This window comes from Microtus pennsylvanicus, chromosome 2, assembly GCF_037038515.1.
Source record: "Microtus pennsylvanicus isolate mMicPen1 chromosome 2, mMicPen1.hap1, whole genome shotgun sequence".
NCBI lineage: Eukaryota > Metazoa > Chordata > Mammalia > Rodentia > Cricetidae > Microtus > Microtus pennsylvanicus.
Window position 1 is genome coordinate 96,680,867 of NC_134580.1, and position 19,143 is coordinate 96,700,009.

The window sequence follows — 19,143 nt, forward strand, 5'->3', positions numbered from 1 at the left end:
GTTCTGAACATGGTTTCGGTGTCTGCTGTATGCCTGCGCTAAGGCCATGTGTGTAACCTTAGACACATGTTCACTGTGAGTTCAGAGAGCAAAGGACAAACAGGAGAGAGGGCAAGTTCAGTGTGTTGCGTGTGAGCGACAGGAGTGTGACACAGACGTAAGGGAGCGGATGGGAAGAGCAGCTGTGGGTCTTGTTGCTGTTGTTTCGGGCTTTTGGTTTTGTTTTTTTCTTTCCCTTGGTTTTTCGAAATAGGGTTTTTCTGTGTAGCCTTGGCTGTCCTGGACAGGCTGGCCTTAAACAGCCTGCCTCTGCCTCTCAAGTGCTGGGATTAAAGGCGTGCGCCACCCAGCCAACTCTATTTTCAAAAAATAATCATTTCAGTTTGAACAGTGGTGTTTTGTGTTCAGAAGTCTCTGAGGTGTTACATTTTTGTTTATATCTCTGCAAAGCTTTAGTGGAAACTAAAGTCCTGGAACTCAGCAGAGATCCGCCTGCCTCAGCACAGCCCAGCTATTAAGAGCATTTGTAAACCAGCTGTGGTGGTGTACCACTTGGGAAGGAAGGCCCACGTGGGCAGCATAACAAGTCCCTCCAGCGTGTGTCAAATCTTTGTGTTCTAACCCTGGCTTTGTTGCCCTGCTGTTTTCTGGAACAGGAAATAGGGGAGACAGCTTGGTTTAACGTGCTCTGAACTCCATTTTCTTACTAGGTACAAACCCGACTTCAGACTACCCTTGCCAATTTACATCAGAAAAGCAGTGAAATTGAAATTTTGGCTGTAAGTCACTTTCTTTAACAATTTGAAGCTAGCATCTGTCTGCATTGTCTAGTGTAGCCACAGAATTCAGGTATTTTGGGTTTTGGGGTTTTTTTTTTTGCTATCACCTGTATCTGGAGTCAGACCTGGCTGTTCCTGATGTGACAGGCAGCCTAAAGCTAGACAGAACTGGGAGGAAAAGAAGGTGGTTGGTGTGTTTTTCCCTTCTCTTCTTTTTTCTGAAGGCCACACTCACATTCAGGCCTTACTAGGCACATGCGGCAGCTTGACCTCTGGGGTGTGGTGGATGTGAAATCTGGAAATCCAGTCTCAAGTCCTTGTTAGTTCACAGCCCATTTAAAGTCGGCTTTAGGGCCAGGAAGATGGCTCTATGGTTAAAGAACTTGCCATGCAAGCATGAGGACGAGAGTTCAGATCCCCAGAACCCACAAAAATGCCTAAGTTTACAACCTCAGAAGGCAGAGGCGGGACCCCACAGGCCTGGCTCACAGACTAGCACATCCGTCAGCTCTGAATTCCACTGAGGGCTGCCTCAAAGAGGAGGGAACAGCAGCTGACAGTTCCCGTGTCAGCCTGGGCCTGCACACATGCACATCGCTGGGGGTGGGGGCTCACAGCATCCATAGCAACCCTGTTATCGCCCACACGATGACAGCACAGCCTAGTGTGGATGCTGCGTAAGAGCGCTTAGTAAATGATATGCATTTCTGTGTGTCAACAGGTAGACCTGCCCAGAGAAACAGTCTTACAGTTCTTATCACTAGAGGTAAGCCACGGGACCTGTGCTGCACTGCGACTCCATAGTCCTGTCAGAGGGAAACTGGGAGAAGCTCTTACATTGTCTTAGTAATTGTCTGTCTGATAGCATTGGGAATTTAGCTAGTACCATTAAGCCTTTCTGTTAGTATGTGCTATATGGATTCCTGGGTCAGAATCACACAGCCACCAAGTATCAGCGCCTGGACCTGAGCCTAGAAGACTAGTATAATCTAGGCTCTTACCCATTGTACCATGTGTTTCCCAAGCAAACCTTCCTCCCAGCTAGGGAAGCACAACCACATAGAAGATTCTGTTGTAAAAAACAAAAATTTAGGTCAGTTTGTTTACAGGCCTATATTTCTATACATTTTTTTCCAATTTTTAAAAATTTGAAGTTTTTGGTGGCACACACCTTTAATATCAACACTTGGGAGGCAGAGGCAGGTGGATCTCTGTGAGTTCGAGGCGAGCCTGGTCTACAGAGTAAGTTCCAGAACAGGCTCCAAAGTTGCACAGAGAAACCCTGTCTGGAAAAAACAAAAACCAAAAAAGAGAGAGAGGGAGGAAAAAAAAGAAAGAAAAATTGAAGTTCCCCATGTTAGTAAAATAACCATTGCTACAGGTGATTTTTATTTTATTTTTTGAAAACCAGATCCTGTCTAGTTTGTTTTCTTTTTTAAAAAAAATGATTTATTCACTATCTATACAATATTCTGTCTGTGTGTCTGCCTGCAGGCCAGAAGAGGGCACCAGACCTCATTACAAATAGTTGTGAGCCGCCATGTGGTTGCTGGGAATTGAACTCAGGACCTTTGGAAGAGCAGGCAATGCTCTTAACCTCTGAGCCATCTCTCCAGCCCCCTAGTTTGTTTTCTATAGCTGTGATAAAACACTGCCCCAAAGCAACTGGGGATGAAACATTTATCACTTCTTTCAGGCTAGCGTCCATTAGTGCGGGAAGCCAAGACAGGAACTCCAGGCCAGGAAGGGCCCACTGAGGAATGCGACTATTGGCCAGCTTGCTTTCTTATGTAGCCTAGGCCCACCCGCCCAGGGTGGCACCACCCATAGTGGGCTAGGCCCTCCCACATAAATCACACCTCAAGCAAATGCCCCAGGGACCAATTTACTGGAGCCAATTCTTCTACTGATGGTTCCTCTTTCCAGGCTAGTTTGTGTCCTTAACAAACCAGCACAGAGTCCAAGAAGGCCTTGAAATGTAGTAATCCTCCTGCCTCAGGCTCCCAGGAGCAGAGATTACAGGCTATAAGTAATTTTTGAAACATTTCACATCAGAACTTGGAAACAACCTAAATGCCCCTCAACCAAAGACTGGATTAGGAAAATGTGGTACATTTACACAATGGAGTACTACACAGCAGAAAAAGTGACATCTTGAAATTTGCAGGAAAATAGATGGAGCAAGAAAACATCATTTTGAGTGAGGTAACCCAGACCCAGAAAGACAATTATCACATGTACTCACTCATAAAGCAAAGAAAACCAGCCTACAAATCACAATCCCAGAGAACCTAGACAACAACAAGGTCTCTAAGAGAAACATACATGAATCTAATCTACATGGGAAGTAGAAAAAGACAAGATCTCCTGAGTAAATTGGGAGCATGGGAGAGAGTAGAAGGGGAGGGGAGAGGCAGGGAGGGGAGCAGAGAAAAATGTAGAGCTCAATAAAAATCAATTAAAAAATTTCCCATCAAATAACTTTTATCTATCCATACTGTTTAGTCATGGATTAAAAATAAAATAGACTGTGTGCTAAGAATTGGAAGCAGGAGGGTCTTCAGTTCAGGGCCAGACAGTGCTCCAGAGTAAGACTGTCTCTTCGTTCCCTGGCGACCACACAAGGAAGCAGCCAGCACTGTGGCAGTTTGTGGACTTGTGATCCAGTCCAGTGAGCAGATGTTAAGGTCACAGTCTCCGCTTACACAAAGTACCTAGGAACAGCAACCTAAAGGCACACTGGCACACCTGTGGCAAGGTTAAGACGCCCCCACACCTGCAGTCTTCAAAGTGAGAACCCACTCTTCTGACCCAGCAAAGGCCAGGCAATGACCCTGCTGCTCTGCAGTCATATCTGGTCTGATCTCTCCTAGTGGGATGCTGATGAACAGGCATTTAACACAACTGTGAAGCAGCTCTTGTCGCGCCTGCCAAAGCAAAGATACCTCAAACTCGTCTGTGATGAAATTTATAACATCAAAGTGGAAAAGAAGTAAGTTACGCAGGTTTCCTATGGTTAAAGTTCAGGGAAGGGTTTTTCTTATTGAGGTCTGGCAATTCAGAAAGGTGACTGACAGCTAGTAAGTCCTACTCAGATCTGAATCACAGTGAGGATCTTGTCTTACAAACCCCGTGGGCCTGAGTGCAGCTGCTCCAATTATGTTGTTCATCCAGGTACCCTATTTCTAAAAGTACGTTGGCTTTTCATGGAAGGGGTGGGGCTGTGTGGCACGTAGAGGTCACACTTCACCCTTTCCTTTTGAGAGAGGGCATCTCTCCGAACCTGAAGCTCATCAGGTCAGCTAGGCTGACTGGCATCAGTGAGCTTCAGGGACCCGCCTATCGGTACCGTGTCCAAGGCTAGAGTTACAGGCGTGTACCACTCTGCCCAGCTTTTCCATATTGGTTCCAGGGATCCAAACTCGGTGCTTGCTGGCGTGCACCTTACCCCCATCTCCCATGCCCCAGAAAATGTTTAATTAAAGAAATAAGCCAGGGATGGTGGCACACACTTATAATCCTAACACTTGAGTGGCTGTCTTCTACATCAAGCCTTTGTTAGTTGCAGCTCCAGGAAAGCTTACACACTCTTCTAGTGATCAGTCTCCCATCACATTCAGCTGGTGTTTTACCCTACTGAGTTAAGTCTGCCATCAGCCTGCCTGTCCCTTTCTTTGCAGGGTGTCGGTGTTGTTCCTGTACAGCTACAGAGATGACTACTACAGAATTCTGTTTTGACGCTGAAGAACTGTTGCTGCATTGTTCGAATGGACAGGGGCTTACACTGGAATAATGGAATGTTGTACATTCAATTCATTTCAACTTGAAATTCTAATAAGCTGTCCTACAAAGTTGAACTTTGTAGGTTTTTCACGTATGTTATAAATTTATCTTTTTGGATATAATAAATGCTTTCATACATATCTGCCGTTTGCCAGTTGTAGCTCTGCCAGCACTAGAGGTATATGGAGCTGAGAACCACCTTTTTCTTCCCTTGATCCTGCACTCTAAGCACATGAAAATGTTCTAACATTTTCCAAGTAGATAAACAGACATAGAGATCAAAAGCCATCCCTTGTGATCTGTTTTGTCTCTTTAGTTGGAGGTGGAGTGCAGAACAGGGTCTCAGTATGCAGCCCAGGCTGCCCTCAAACTCAAACTCGGCCTGCCTCCAGACCATTGAGAGTACAGGCTTGTGCCACCACACCAGGCAGAATCTTTATTCTATAACATAATATTTATTCTGTTGTCATTAAGTGAACTCCTGTTTGGCTATAAGAACTCAGACTTGCTGAAGAAATTACAAGATTGGACAACAAGGTCCAGGGAGATGGCTCAGCAGTAAAGATACTTGCTGCCGAGTTCAATCTCAGGATACATGAGGTAGGAGAGAACCTATCATACAAGCTGATGCTGTGGCACAGAGCAAATGTGTGCACGAACATAAAAATAAATGTAACTTTTTAAAATTATACAACCAAGTAAATAAACCCACCCATAGAATAACATGACTTTTAATAAAACTGTCAGATTTCTATTACAGTATTCTCAAAGACAAGGCAAAAACCACTGAGTAACTATCATTCTAGAGTTAGTAGTTACTGTCACAAACAGGGTAGGCAAAGAAACAGCTAGCATGGATGCCCTTGACGATGCATGGATCTCAAAGATGACACTTGAAGGCTGGAATCTAAGAATACCCAGCCACACGATGGAGATCAAAAACCAACTGGCTTCTTAGCACAACTACCTTATGATGGTCCAACCCTTCCCTTAAACGATGCCTGTATGAAAACAGTTACATACAGGGGGTGCCAAAAGCAGCCAACAGGAAGCTGCACTTCAGCTGGCTGGTAATGGCCACGCCTTCACTGTGCTGGCTTCGTCTTCTTACTCTTGCTCTTCTTGTCCCTCTTCTTGAGCCCATCCATGTTAGCTCTCAGCAGGTTTGAATAGGCCTGGAAGCCAGAACAGGGGCTTAGCAAGAAAAGGTACAAACTGGGGCAACAGCTGACTCTTCCACAACGGACTTAAGAGCAGCCAGCATCAGAAAGCTACGGGGACACCATGGGACACCCACACTGGGAACTGGTGTGCCACAGAGAAAGCCTTCAGAAGCTCCTGAAACACTCTTCCACAGGGAGCTGCAGGCTTTGCACTCTTTTTAAGCAAAAAAGAACACCAGGCAACTTACGTTCGACAATATTATACAGTATATGTGAAGTTTAAGCAAAACTAGCCTTAAAAATTCAAAGGAAAAAAACCACCATTGGACAATATTCATAAAATCAAACACCATAGGCAAGCAGTGATGGTCCCCCCGCCCCCCAACCAGTACCCATTCGTCTAGAGAGGAATGGAGGACACAAGGAAATGGCGCTTACCATCTGGAACTTATTCACTTCTTTGGAACTCACCTGGAAAGGAAAAAGACCACCTCTTTTTATAGACATAGACACCGCCTATTTTACCCAAAGAAGATCTCAAAATGCTTCATCAAGACAACACCTAGGCCAGACACAGTGACACACATGCCTTTTTCTCTCAGCACTCCGGCGGCAGACCAGCCTGGTCTGCAGAGCAGGCTACAGGGCTGCACAGAGACTCTGCCAACAAGCAAGGGAGCCCTGTGCCTTCTTACACATGAGATTGCACCAGGATGGGAAGGCAGGAGTGGGCTCCCACCAAACCTATTCATCTTAAAAATCCCTCAGCCAAGCCCACGCTGGTAATCCCAGTCCCTGCAATTGTGACGCAGAGAGGGCAAGACAGCTTTAAATTTAAGGTGGGGAAAAAAATCACTTATACAGATGCCCCTGAGTTTCTTCTCTGGACTCAGAGAGACATCAAAGGATACATCAATCCAACTCCCTCGACTGAGCATGGTGGCACTGGCCTGAGTTACAGCTTGGGCTGGAGGAAAATGAGTTCCAGGCCAGTCTGGGCTAGAGAAACAAGAACCTGTCTCAAGAATTAAAAAAAAAAAAAAAAAAACACAACAACGACAAAAAAAGCCCACTTTGTCTTCCATTATTTCAAACTAATATAGGCACATTTCAAGCTGCCACAAAAGAAATAATGCCTAGGAAGAGTCCTCAGCTTCCTCTCTGACAGCCACACGAACTTGCTTTGCTTTAAAAGTCTCCTCAGGATAGCTCACAGAGGATGACACACATCAGTTACTGTCTGCAGTTCCATGGGTTTCATGGGCTAATGTGACAAGTCAGTCCGTCATTTTGAATCAGGAAATTTTTGTTTTGTCATATTCAACCTTTCATAAAAAGACCACAGTTCCTGACTATAATTTCAAGTGCAAAGCCTACCCTGCAGTTACAGGTTTGCTAAGTGAACCACAAAAACAAGGGGAAATCAGCTTGAAAATAATCATCTAGCAGGGCAGTGGTGGCGTGGAACATTAATCCCAGCATTCAGGAGACAGAGGCAGGTGGATCTCTATGAGTTGTAGGCCAGCCTGGTCTACAGAGTGAGTTCCAGGACAGCCAGGGCTGTTATACTGAGAAACCCTGTCTTGAAAAACCAAAATCATCTAATCCCCATAAATTATTTACTGAAGGCCCAGCACAGAAATCAGTCTTCATAACAGCTGCTGAAAGAATGGACCCATAAACTCATTTTATTTCCAGAGAAATTTTAGCAGAACAAGCATTTGGCTTCTACTTTCTGTTTTAAACATTTACTGTTGATAATTTGTACTATGAAATAACTGGGAAGGTGGTCCACACCTATGATCCCACTACTTTGGAGACAGGCAGCAGAGTCAAGGGTTCAGGGCCATGCTAGGCTACATAATGAACCTGAATTACATGAGACCTCATCTGAAACAAACAAAACAAAAGTGGGTCCTGATCCCAAAACAGCCTGGAAGTGACTGGCCAAGAATGAAAGCAAGAGGGAATAATTCAAACACGCCCCTCCTGGGTTAATATAGTTTTAAGATACAGTTCAGGGGGGCTGGAGAGATGGCTCAGTGGTTAAGAGCATTGCCTGCTCTTCCAAAGGTCCTGAGTTCAATCCCTGCCAACCACATGGTGGCTCACAACCATCTGTAAGGAGGTCTGGTGCCCTCTTGTGGCCTACAGACATACACAGACAGAATATTATATGCATAATAAAAAAATTTAAAAAAAAAAAAAAAGATACAGTTCAGGGAGCTGGTGGTGGTGGTCATAACACGGTGATGACTTAGCATGAAGAAGACCTGGCCTAGTCCCACAAAAATCGTCCTGTATCTGTCCCCGCTGATAACAGCCCTGTGACCCCAGTACAGGCTGAAGGGCCTGCTGTGATCCTCTGAGACCACAGCCTGAACTACACAGCAAGCTCCTAAGATTTTTTTCACAATTCAGCTTACTAGCTGGCCGTGGCATGGGTTGCACCAGTACCTCAGCTATTTAGGAGACTGAGTTCACAGACTGACAGACTTAAAAAATAAGGCAGAAAAGACAAGACTCCAGCTCACCACAGTGCTGATCTTCCTTTTCCCATCCGTGGCTCTCAACAGACACTTGTTTTCTGCGGGCTCGAGGCCCTCCACAGAACTCTTCCGCGGAGTGGGTTTGGTGCGACCATCATCTGCGGAAAACAATAATAACACATCCTGGTGAACACCGCCACAGGCATTGCTGCTGGGGCCAAGGTGGAAATCGCAGAGAAGGGGTTACAGGGGAGACCCAATCCACCATCACTAAGTGGTTCGGATATGGCCAAACGTGGGGGCAACAACTTGAGACTGTGACCCCCAAGGCACATGCGATCTCACTAACGGAGCAGGGACTGGGCTGCCAGGCACACGTGGGCGTCTGTCACGGTGAGTGGGTGCCGGGAGCCCTACCAGCCACACTTGCCAGCGCCGCCGCGACCCTGAGCCCTGGAGTCGGGGCTCCCCGACAGCAGACGGCCTCCGGACTGTCCCCTTCCAGCCGCTGCCCCGCGCGGGCCCCGGCCCCGGCCCCGGCCCCAGGGGCTGCTTACACTTCTTCAGGGTGATGTACACGCTGCCCGAGGACCGGCACTTCTGGAAGAGCCTGGTCAGCTCTGTCAGGAACTGCAACACAACACGCCCAGTTAGGCAGCCTCCAGTCCTCGCCCCGCCGCGTCACCGCCCTGGCCCGCCCGCAAAAGGAGAAGCCCGAGCTGACCCCACTTGTTCGACTCCCCGGCCCTCCGGGGCAGCCGGTACCTGCTCGCTCTCAAGCAAAACCATCCCGGTTTCCGCAAGTTACAACTCCGTCAGCAGAAGCCCGGACGAGCGCTTACAGCCGGAAGTCTCCTCTGTGATGGGCGGGGCTTCCGCTCTTAGTTGCACTTCTTCCGCCAATCCCTGCCTCCCTCCTGTGCACGCGCGTGCGCGCGTACACACACACACACACACACACACACACACACACACACACACACACACACACACACACACACACACACACACACACACACACACACACACACACACACACACACACACACACACACACACACACACACTCACAAACCCTACACCTTCAGCCTGCCCAGGATGAAGAATGCCTTTGACATTTTGGGGCCTTGGACTGTCATGCCATGCTTCACCCCAGGCCGGGAAGGAATGAGAGCAAAAGAAAGATTTGATAGAAACATTCAAGTTACCCAAGAGTCTTTTGCCTCGGGTTCCTTATTTTTAAAGTGAGAATAACAGTACCCCTTTCACAACATGGCTGTGAAGAGCAGATGAATTTATATTGAAATATAGACTACTGTCTGGTACTAGAAGAGCAGATGCGTTAATATTGAAATATGGAGCGCTGTCTGGTTCCCAGAAGAGCTAACTAAGCTTTAATCGTTTGTCTTGGTCAGTGTTCTGTTGCTGTGAAGAGACACCATAACCAAGGCAACTCTTATAAAGGAAAGCATTTAGCTGGGAGCCTGCTTCCAGTTTCAGAGGCTAATCCATTATCATCATGGTAGGGACCCTGGCTGTATGCCGCAGACATGGTACTGGAGACGTAGCTGAGAGTTCTATAGTCTGATGCTTAGGCAGAGAGACTCTGAGTCTGGCATGAGCTTTGAAACCTCAAAGCCCACCCCCAGTGACACACTTCCTCCAATAAGGCCACACCTCTTAATCTTTCTAATCCTTCCAAATAGTGCCACGCCGTAGTGACTAACCATTCAGATATATGAGTCTATGGAGGCCATTCTTATTTCCACCACACCGTTGCTATTTCCATTGCCATTCTCAACCATAGATGTTTGTTTATGTGGTCCTAGAACTCCAGGCCTTGTGTATGCTAGGCAAATCAATACTTTACCATTGAGCCTATCTGCATCCCAATATCTCTAAGTAGGCTGGGTGGCCCTAAAGTCCAACCCCCAGTTCCAACAAAAGTGACTAACGTCCAGGCCAATTCTCCCTCCAGATTTAGTTAGGAGGCCAGGGTTCTAGGCCCTGCTTTACTGAAAGCCAACTTGAACCCTGGGCCTTTGAAAGGGCAAGATTTCAATCTTGCAACATGCTTTTGGTGAGCGCTTGTTAGCCTGCGATGTGTACTTGTAGGGTCTGGGGGTACAGTGGTTCAGAGACACACTAAGGTCCTGGTTTCCTTGAATTTCCTAAAACAGGTAAGGAGGAAATAACCAAAAGAGTGAGTAACTGAGCTTCCGATAACAGATACTGTAAAGACAACGAAGAAAGGTTACAGTGGCTGTGACAGGCACCTCTTTAAATGGTGGTCAGGGGAGCTTGCCCTGCAGAGAGACACAGCTCAGATTAACGCCAAGACTCAGAGGAGTTCCCTGATTAAGAATCTCCATTCAAACAAAGCCCAGTCCTCAGCTGCACCATAGCAGACAACTTCAGATCAGAGTTACAGAGAAGCATTGGCCACTTTAAAGCAGAAATAAGAGTGCATACATGCTTTGGATGTAAGAACCAGGGCTTAGAAAGATACTTAGGAGAAGCAGGGTGCACAGCCCCAAGGTGCGTGCCTCGTGTATGGGGAGAGAGAGTTGGGCACCTTTACAATGAATATATATATACATGATTTTATAATTTTTGAAGTTACATCATTAAAAGTATATACAAAATTTAAAGATTAACAATGTTTAAAAATAAATTTACATTGGGTGGTGGTGACACATGATTTTAATCCCAGCACTCGGGAGGCAGAGGTAGGCAGATCTCTGTGAGTTTGAGGCCAGTCTGGTCTACAGAGTTCCAGGACAGCCAAAACTACACAGATCAACCCTGTCTCAAATAAACAAATGGCTAAATAAATAAACAAAAATTTTACAAAATAAGATGCTTTACTTAGAAACTTCTATCTTAAATGAACGTGTAAGGTGGTTTTCTGGGGTGCATTGTTTACATCTAGGAATAAAAGAGGCCAAAAGCATCCTAAGACAGCGGAGTTCACTGTTCGCAGTATCTTTAGAAAGAGTACCATCTCTTGTGCAGGCAGTGCTGATCACAACGGTATGGAAGTTTCTTGACTCTTATCTAGAAGGAAGCTTCTCACTCACAGTTTTGTTTTTTCCTCCTACTGTGCTCTGAGGAAGAGAAAGCATGTGGAAGGAGGAATGAAGGAGAATAGAGAAGAGGCCAGTGGCCAGATCATGTAGGCCCATAACCCCAGTAAATTTGGATTTTGTTCCTGATAGAAAGAGAAGAGGGAGCTGGGCGGTGGTGGTGCAGCCTTTAATCCCAGCCCTTGGGAGGCAGAGGCAGGCGGATCTCTGTGAGTTCCAGGCCAGCCTGAGCTAGTCCCAGGACAGGAGCCAAAAGATACAGGAACCCTGTCTCAAAAATCAAAGAGAGAGAGAGAGAGACAGAAAGTAGGAAATGAGAGAGAGACTGACAGAAAGTAGGAAATGACTCAAGGCTGGGTTCAGGGTGACAGAGTGAGGTCCTAAGACCTAGATCCCTGCTGAGACAGTGGGATGAAATTATCTATGGTGAAGGCACCCCAGGGAAAGCCAGAGGGAGGAGAAAATGTGTTTTGGAAGCCTGTGTGTTCCTACAGGAATTACCACACTGGCATGTCAGCACACACTCTGATCTTGCTTTTGTAGAAGGAGACTGCTCTTTCCTTTCCCGGCCACCCAGATCCGAATGATCACACAGAAACTACACTAATTACAATACTGTTTGTCCAACTAGTTTAGGCATGTTCCTGGCTAACTCTTATATCTTAAATAAACCCATTTCTATTAATCTGTATATCAACACGAGGTTGTGGCTTACCAGGTAAAGTTCTGTTCTGGCTTCTTTCTCCTTCAGCAGCTACATGAAGTGATAAATTTTAATCCCAGCCATAGTACTCTATAGAGACAGTGTGAACAGCTTCAACTTGAATCAGAGGGTCTGGAGTTATCCCGGTCCCTCATTTTTGTGTGAGACCTGGACCTTATTCTGACCGTAGTACCTACCCCAAAGGGTTGTGTTCCAGCTGCAAGGAGGTAATTCCACCATCCTGTAAGAATTTATATTAGTTACTAAAGTTTCTTTCACTTCCCAGAACTGAAAAGGCCTGGTATTATGTACCCCAAATCCTAGCAGTGAGGAGGCAGAGGCAGGCAGGCAGATGCAAATTGGAAGCCAATTTGATCTAGCTAGTGACTTCCCGGGCAACCAGAGTTATATAGTCAGAACTATGGTCTCTCTCCCCAGAACCCCTCTTTGGAAGTCTCTAGCGCCTCCAAATGTATGCAATTAGTCCTGGCCTTCTTCCTCCTTTAGTTAGATAAAACTGAGGAGGCCCCGTATCTTCCCAGCAGGCAGACATCAGCTCCTTGGCTCAGCCTTCTGGGAGCTCTCCTGCAGTATTCCTCACAGCCAGCAGGGGACGCCATAACATTATTGGACAGGTGCAGCCTTAGTCGCCCAGGGGCTCCTAGATCTTGGATAATAATTTACCTGAACCTAGCAGTTCTCAACCTTCTTAATGCTGCGACCCTTTAATGCAGTTCCTCATATTATGGTGACCCTTGCCCATAAAATTGTTTTCGTTGCTACTTTTTTTACTACTGCAATTTTGCTACTGTTATGCATTGTAATGTAAATATGTAATATGCAGGATATCTGATAGGCAATCCCTGTGAAAGGCTCTGTTCAACCCGCTCAAAGGGTCGCGACCCACAGGTTGAGAACCATAGCCTTAGCCAGACATCCTAGATTCTGGGCTTTATCTTTAAAGCATGCTTCAGGAGGGGCCTGGAACTTTCTGCGGAACAAGGAGATTACCAGTCATCCAGTCACTGAACAGGGACTAACCAGACACCCTGTGGTGCCAAATACTCACTGTGTGGGGATCCAAAGCAGACCTGTCTGTATGGGACGGAGTAACTTCGCTGAGCAGCTTTGTGCAAATGTACTGAGGAGTTACCAAGTGCCAGGCTCGTTTCTAGGCTCCTTACCTTTGCTTTCTTCAGTCCTCCTACCAACTCTGAGATTGAATGCTTCATGCCCATGTCACTAAAGCACCGATAGGTTAAATGACAGCAAGAAGGACTGGATCTTTAGGGCCCAGTGTACAACGTCAAAATGGCTGAGCCCAGTCTGAAGGGAACCCCCACTGGAGACTGGACTGCTCGGATATCCGCAGATATGGCCACACAGATGTAAGGGGAGAGGGCAGAATATTGGCCAGCTCCGGCACCCCACTCTCCTCGCTCCAGCTTTTCTGTCTCTGAGTCTGAACCCCCATTCCAAGCCTTGGTCCTCCCTTATACTCCAGGCAAAATCCTGTCTCCTGAATCCTCAAACTCTTGCATTCTAGGCCCCAATCAGCACTCTCTAGTGATGTATCTGAAGGAAAGTCACTTTTTAAAAAAAGGAAGTTTATCTACTTGTGTATGAGTGTTTTGCCTGTGCTTCTGCACATGTAACATATGCATCACCCTTGGAGGCCAGAAGAGAGCATCAGCTTCCTGGAACTGGAATCGCAGGTGGTTGTGAGCTGCCATGCAGATGCTGGGAATAGAACCCAGGTCCTTTGGAAGAACTGCCAGGGCTCTCAAGTGCCATCTCTCCAGCCTAGGAGAGTTACTTTGGTTTCTAAGAACTTCCATCTCAACTGGAAGATGGGAAGGTTTTCCTCACTGGGGAGAGTTAAATGAGACCCTGCACAGAAACATCCCACAACTGAGACCCAGAGAGGCCAGGAGCCAGTGTCTTCTCCCCTTCCTAATTCAAAGGCTATCCAGAGCACAGTCGGTCCTCCCAAGTCCATCTCCTCACCCTAGGGAAACCCTGTGCCTGTCCCTCCTCACTGCTGCCGCTTAGCAACCTCTCCCTAATGTGTTCATCACAGGTAGGTCTCTAATGCCCCCTTTTTCTTTTCTTTCTCTCTCCCTCTCTCTTGTTTTGTTTCTGTGGGGTTTTTGTTTTTGTTTTGTTTTGTTTTGTTTTTGTAGCTTGTAGCTCATGCTGGTAGGAAACAGAGGAAAATCTTAGTGAAAGACCCTGAGAGACAGTATATTGCTAACATGGGCGTGGCCATGTCAAGGACCATAGGAAAATGGCAATGCTTCCCCATTGCCTGCCTGGGTGACGCTCATAGGGAAACAGGCAGAGCCTTCCCTGCTGGTCGGTGTGAAGATGCTGACAGTATATACAATAATGCCCATCAGAGCTCTAGCCCGCCAACGCCACCATGTTTAGGGCCAGAGGACAGCTCCCCTAAAGAGACTACACCTAATCCTTGATCCAGCTGTATACAGTAACTTGTCTTCTTGTTTATCTGTATATATTAACACCGCCTCCTTGTTCATCTGGATACAATAACCCTGCCTTCCTGTTCAGCTCTCTTAGATAAACACTGAGCTTCCAGGGCACTGTGGTTTCTCGATCTAAGAGCCCAATCCACCCTACCCCAGCTTCCCGGGTGCCTGTCTGTGTGTCTGTCTTTTCTTCATTCCTTTGTTGTCCCCACGGGGGTCAAGTCCCAGAAGCTAAGCAAGGACTCCACACAAGCTTGCCCCGAACCCATCACTCTCCTGCCTCTGCCTTCTGGGTTCTGGGATTATGGGATTGCTCCACCACACTCCGCTTTCCATCTCAGGAGGAAACCGAGGCAACACTGAATGAAGGAAAGACTCTAAGGTGGCACTTCAGCTGCTGGAGTTTGGGGGAGATACTTGGGATTCCCTATGCCCTACGGACTGCACCCCATAAGCAGTCCCTGGCCCCGTGTGCCGGTGCAGAGGCGGGGGCAGCACCATGCAGAGTGTGCCGCATGCTGTACAAAAGGAAACCGAGGTCAAGGCAGTCCCAGCAGAATGACCTAGACTATGAAGGCCAGCCGTGTTCTCCTCCCGTCCTCCTCCTCCCTCCATTTTTAGTGGGTGGGAAACACGGCCTTCTATTCATGATGATTAGGGGTCCCAAACTTGCTTGCTTGTTTTTGTTTTGTTCTTGAGAGAGAGTCTTACTATGTAACTCTGGATGTCCTGGAACTCACAACTGTAGACCAGGCTGGCCTGGAACTCACTATTGTAGACCATGGAACTCACAGAGATCTACCTGCCTCTGCTTCCCAAGTGCTAAGTGTGCACCTCCATACCCGAGTTTAAACTTTCCATCTTGGAAGTCAATAATCAGGAAATAATACAGAGAGAATTTTTGCACAGATTTCCTCGCAGGTGTCCTAACTCCCAAAGCAAGGGATGCTCTCATGTCCTCGGTCATCCTTGATTGGCCAGGGAACTACTCCACTCCTCTGGCCGGTGAACAGGTGCAGACTTATGCAGAGGAAACAGACACGCAACAGAATGCTAACCTGATCGATCCTCATAATTATGTCAATGAATCACTGATTGGGGAAGCAAAGGCCTCTCCAGATCTTTCTAGTTCTAGTTCAACCTTTAACCTTCTAGTTACTTATTTCCATGTGTGTGTGTTTAGTTGGTTGGTCTGGTGAGTGTTTTTGGTTTTGTTTTTTTTTTCAAGACATGGTCTCGCTAAGTAGCTCTGTCTGTCCTAGAACTCACACTGTAGACCAGGCTGGCCTTAAACTCTCAAGAGATCTGCCTGCTTCTGCCTCCTGAGTGCTGGGATTAAAAGATTTAAGCTGCTATGTCCAGCTTCCTTCTAGTTACTCTCAAGTAAGAAAGCAGAGCAGGGCCAGAAAGGGAAAGTAGACACTGGGAGTCCTGAGTCCAGGCCTTCACTTGCCACTGCCCTTCACACACTTTCTGTACATCCCCACCTACCTAGGACAGGGCAGGATGGAGGCAGAGGCTCCTTTGGATTACCCCAGAACAACTAGGGCTGTCTCCTGACAGGTGGGCCTATGTGTCAGCCTCAGCCACCACTGGGGAGGTGTGGGGTGAGGGGGGGGGTCTGTCTCAGGCCTCACACCCCAGGCGCCAGACCACAGATTAGAGGCAGCTTCCGGCTTGGCTCTCATCCAAGGCCATTTCACAATTGGGGGAAGAGTGCAGGGCTGAGAGTACCAGGTTACGGCTCTCCCTGCCCCCACTCCAGCTCTTCTCAGGCCCCCTGGGGAGAACGATCCAGGCCCTGCTGCAGGTCTAGAGTGAAGAGAGTTTCAAGAAGTGAGAGAGGCCAGAGGTTTCTATGCGGAACATTGTAGAGGCAGCCGTCCAGGGGCCGCCCCCTCCTCTTCTCTTACTGACCACTTGCAAGCACTCACACTGCAGGGATCCTTTGAAGGGTGGAGTGGTTAGCTCAGGCCATTCCTGTAGCCCCTCATGCTGAGTCAGAGGGGTGTCTGGAAGGCCATGGGGGCCACAAACCTGGAAAGAAGCAAAGTCTTGGTCAGCTTCCTCTAAGGAGACAAGTGTCTGCCACGCAGGGTGTTCCACGGAAGAGAGTGGGTGCCATTCTTTCTTCAACATGCCAGTGTGTGAGGCAAACTATCTCAGATGATTAAAATTCAGGCAGGAACTGAGAGAGAGAGAGAGACAGAGACAGAGACAGAGACAGAGAGACAGACAGAGAGAGAGAGAACTTGTGTTGAAGATTTATTGAGTCCCCAGTTACAGGGTCAGGTCTGAGCTGACTCTATATAGGATGGAATTTGAAGTAGGAGGCAGTGGTTAGGGACCCAGAGTCTCCTGTCTATCGGTCTTGAGGAAGGGACAGAACAAACCTAGGTGAAATGTCAAACCACAAGACAGGCAGGGGAGGCTGGGTCCACACTGGCTTGCTTCATGGTCAAGGAGAGCCAGTAAGCTGAGAGAGTCGGTGTGCAAACCTTGGGGAAGAATGAACTTGGGGGAGAAAGGCACAGAGTGGAGAGAATCGGGCGCTGCAGACAAGACAAGAGAAACCTTTCACACAGGGAAAGACGGGACTGAGTGGGCACTTTTCAAGACAGAGACCCAGTCCCCCAAGGGGGCTGGTGAGCCTTGAAGCCAAAACCATACTTCTCAGTGAGTCCTTGCTTCCTAAGGCTGGTTCCTCTGTATCCATAGGAAGTGCCTGAGGCAGGTTACAGTTTAGAGGGGTGTGTGTGTGTGTGTGTGTGTGTGTGTGTGTGTGTGTGTGTAGGGCCAGGGAGACCAGCCTCTCCATCCGGAAGTGCTCTGACAACAGGAAGCAGCTGCAACAGACTCCAGGGCCTACTACTGTCTCTCACTCGCCTACGCTGACTGTTGTCCCCCACTCCCATCCCCACCCCCTCCCCGGGAGAACAAACTGTTCTTCAAGAAACTCTGGGGACAGAGGGTTCACACCTGCTCCCAGGGCTGTTTGGACAAGCCCCCATGAACCCAGGCTGAGAGCACAGGAGAGCCCATTGCTCAGCTCAGCAGCCTTCCTCTGCCCCATCTCCTTCCACCCCAGACCCAGCTCCACTGGAGACAGTGAAATCCAGACCAAGAACTTTGCTTCTGCAGCAGCGGCAGCGCCTCATCCTTTCAATGTGGTCTCTAAAGAAGGCCTTGAGCTCCAGACCCCGGGCTCAGTGGGGGACAAAACTCTGAGTTCTAAGATCCACTCTGTCGTTAGTCAGCCATGAGATATGGGACCAATCATCTCCTGTCGAGCTCCTGTTTCTTCCTCTGCGATGTAAGAAATTGGAATCGATGAATTCTAGGGTCCTTTGCAGTATTAAAATGTGTGATTTTAATTAATGTTCTAAGGCCACGTTAGGGTGCTCACAGGAACTGGAGCTGGGATAGCTGAGAGGAAAATCAGAACCTGATTTCAGCTATGATCCAGATGGAGTAGAAAAAGTCTCGAGGGCTGGAGAGATGGCTTAGGGGTTAGGGCCCCTTACTACTCTCTAGGGGTTAGGAGTGCTTACTACTTTTGCAGACAATTGGAGGTCACCTTCCAGCACCCACATCAGATGACTCATAACCATCCATCACCCCAACTCTGGGGAATCTGGCGCCCTCCCTGAACTCTGCGGGTCCCTATATTCACATGTGCTTACCCCCACACAGACAGACACATGGACAAATCTTATTTTTAAGTAAAAAACTCAATTCAGAACTTGAATTGAATCCTTCATATCTTCATTTCAAAAAGACCAAGCATGTAGGGGGAGTTGGCAATGTCTGTAATCTCAGCTCTCAGAAGACACGGGAAGATTGCCAGGAGTGTAAGGCTAATCTGGGCTACATAGTGAAAACCAGGGCAGCCTAGGTTATAGTGTGAGATAATGTCTTAAAAATAAATAAGATTATAAGGAAACCAAGCATGATGGTGTACATCTATATTACCAGCACCCTGGAGGTCAGAGACAGGAGGATCAAGAATTCAAGGCCAGCCTTGACTATGTCATGAATCCAAATTCAGACTGGGCTGCATGAGACCATGTCTTCAAAAATAGAATTAAACAGGAGAGAGACAGAGACTAAGAATGGCTTGGGCCTCTTGGCCTGAGAATTTCTCTCAACAAGAGCTATCCAAGCTCAACAGGTAAAGGTGCCTCCCATGAGCCTGGAAGCCTGAGTTCCAGCCTCAGAACCCACGGTGGGGGGGGGGGGGGTGGAAGGCAGAACTGACCCCACAAAGCTGTCCTCTGACCGCCACATGGGTGCTGCCACATGCATACCCACACATACTCATAGTGCACACGTACATGCAATAATAAAACAAATTTCAAATAATAAAGGAGGAATTACTGGTCATGGTGGCACATGCCTATAATTTTGGTACTTGGGAAGCTGAAGCCGGAGTATCACTGTGAGTTTGAGGCTATTCTAGGCTACATTATGAGTTCAGCCTAGCCTGGACTACACAGCAAGACCTTTAAAAAAACAACAAAAAAGAAAAGAAAGGAAGGAAGGAAGAAAAAAAGAGAGAAAGAAAGAAAGAAAGAAAGAAAGAAAGAAAGGACAGTTTTACTGAAAATTCCCAAACTCTTGGTGTAGAGGAGCTGGGAAGCTTCCAGGAGCC

General features: G+C 47.5%; 2 protein-coding genes across 6 annotated transcripts in view; one reads left to right on the forward strand and one right to left on the reverse strand.

Moving 5' to 3' along the window:
• Positions 1-4,702, forward strand: part of Eif2ak4 (eukaryotic translation initiation factor 2 alpha kinase 4) — a 91,404-nt gene extending 86,702 nt beyond the window's left edge. For 4 of the 5 annotated variants that reach the window (XR_012909692.1, XM_075961769.1, XM_075961767.1 and 1 more), the window contains 4 exons: positions 711-779; positions 1,501-1,545; positions 3,653-3,771; positions 4,460-4,702. Coding sequence is in view for 3 of the 5 variants with exons in the window: in XM_075961769.1 (XP_075817884.1) it covers positions 711-779; positions 1,501-1,545; positions 3,653-3,771; positions 4,460-4,517 (291 nt within the window). In the remaining 2 variants the exon portion in view is untranslated. Of the gene's footprint in view, positions 1-710; positions 780-1,500; positions 1,546-3,652; positions 3,772-4,459 lie in introns of those variants that run through there. The other variant, XR_012909693.1, reaches the window with a different exon arrangement.
• A 575-nt stretch (positions 4,703-5,277) lies between these two features.
• Srp14 (signal recognition particle 14) lies at positions 5,278-9,088 on the reverse strand. The gene is made up of 5 exons (XM_075961771.1): positions 8,980-9,088; positions 8,772-8,844; positions 8,260-8,372; positions 6,164-6,196; positions 5,278-5,737 (listed from the first exon to the last, which is right to left on the reverse strand). The coding sequence occupies exons 1-5, from the start codon at positions 9,001-9,003 to the stop codon at positions 5,648-5,650; spliced, it is 333 nt and encodes a 110-aa protein (XP_075817886.1). The 5' UTR covers positions 9,004-9,088; the 3' UTR covers positions 5,278-5,647.
• Between the last annotated feature and the right edge of the window lie 10,055 nt (positions 9,089-19,143).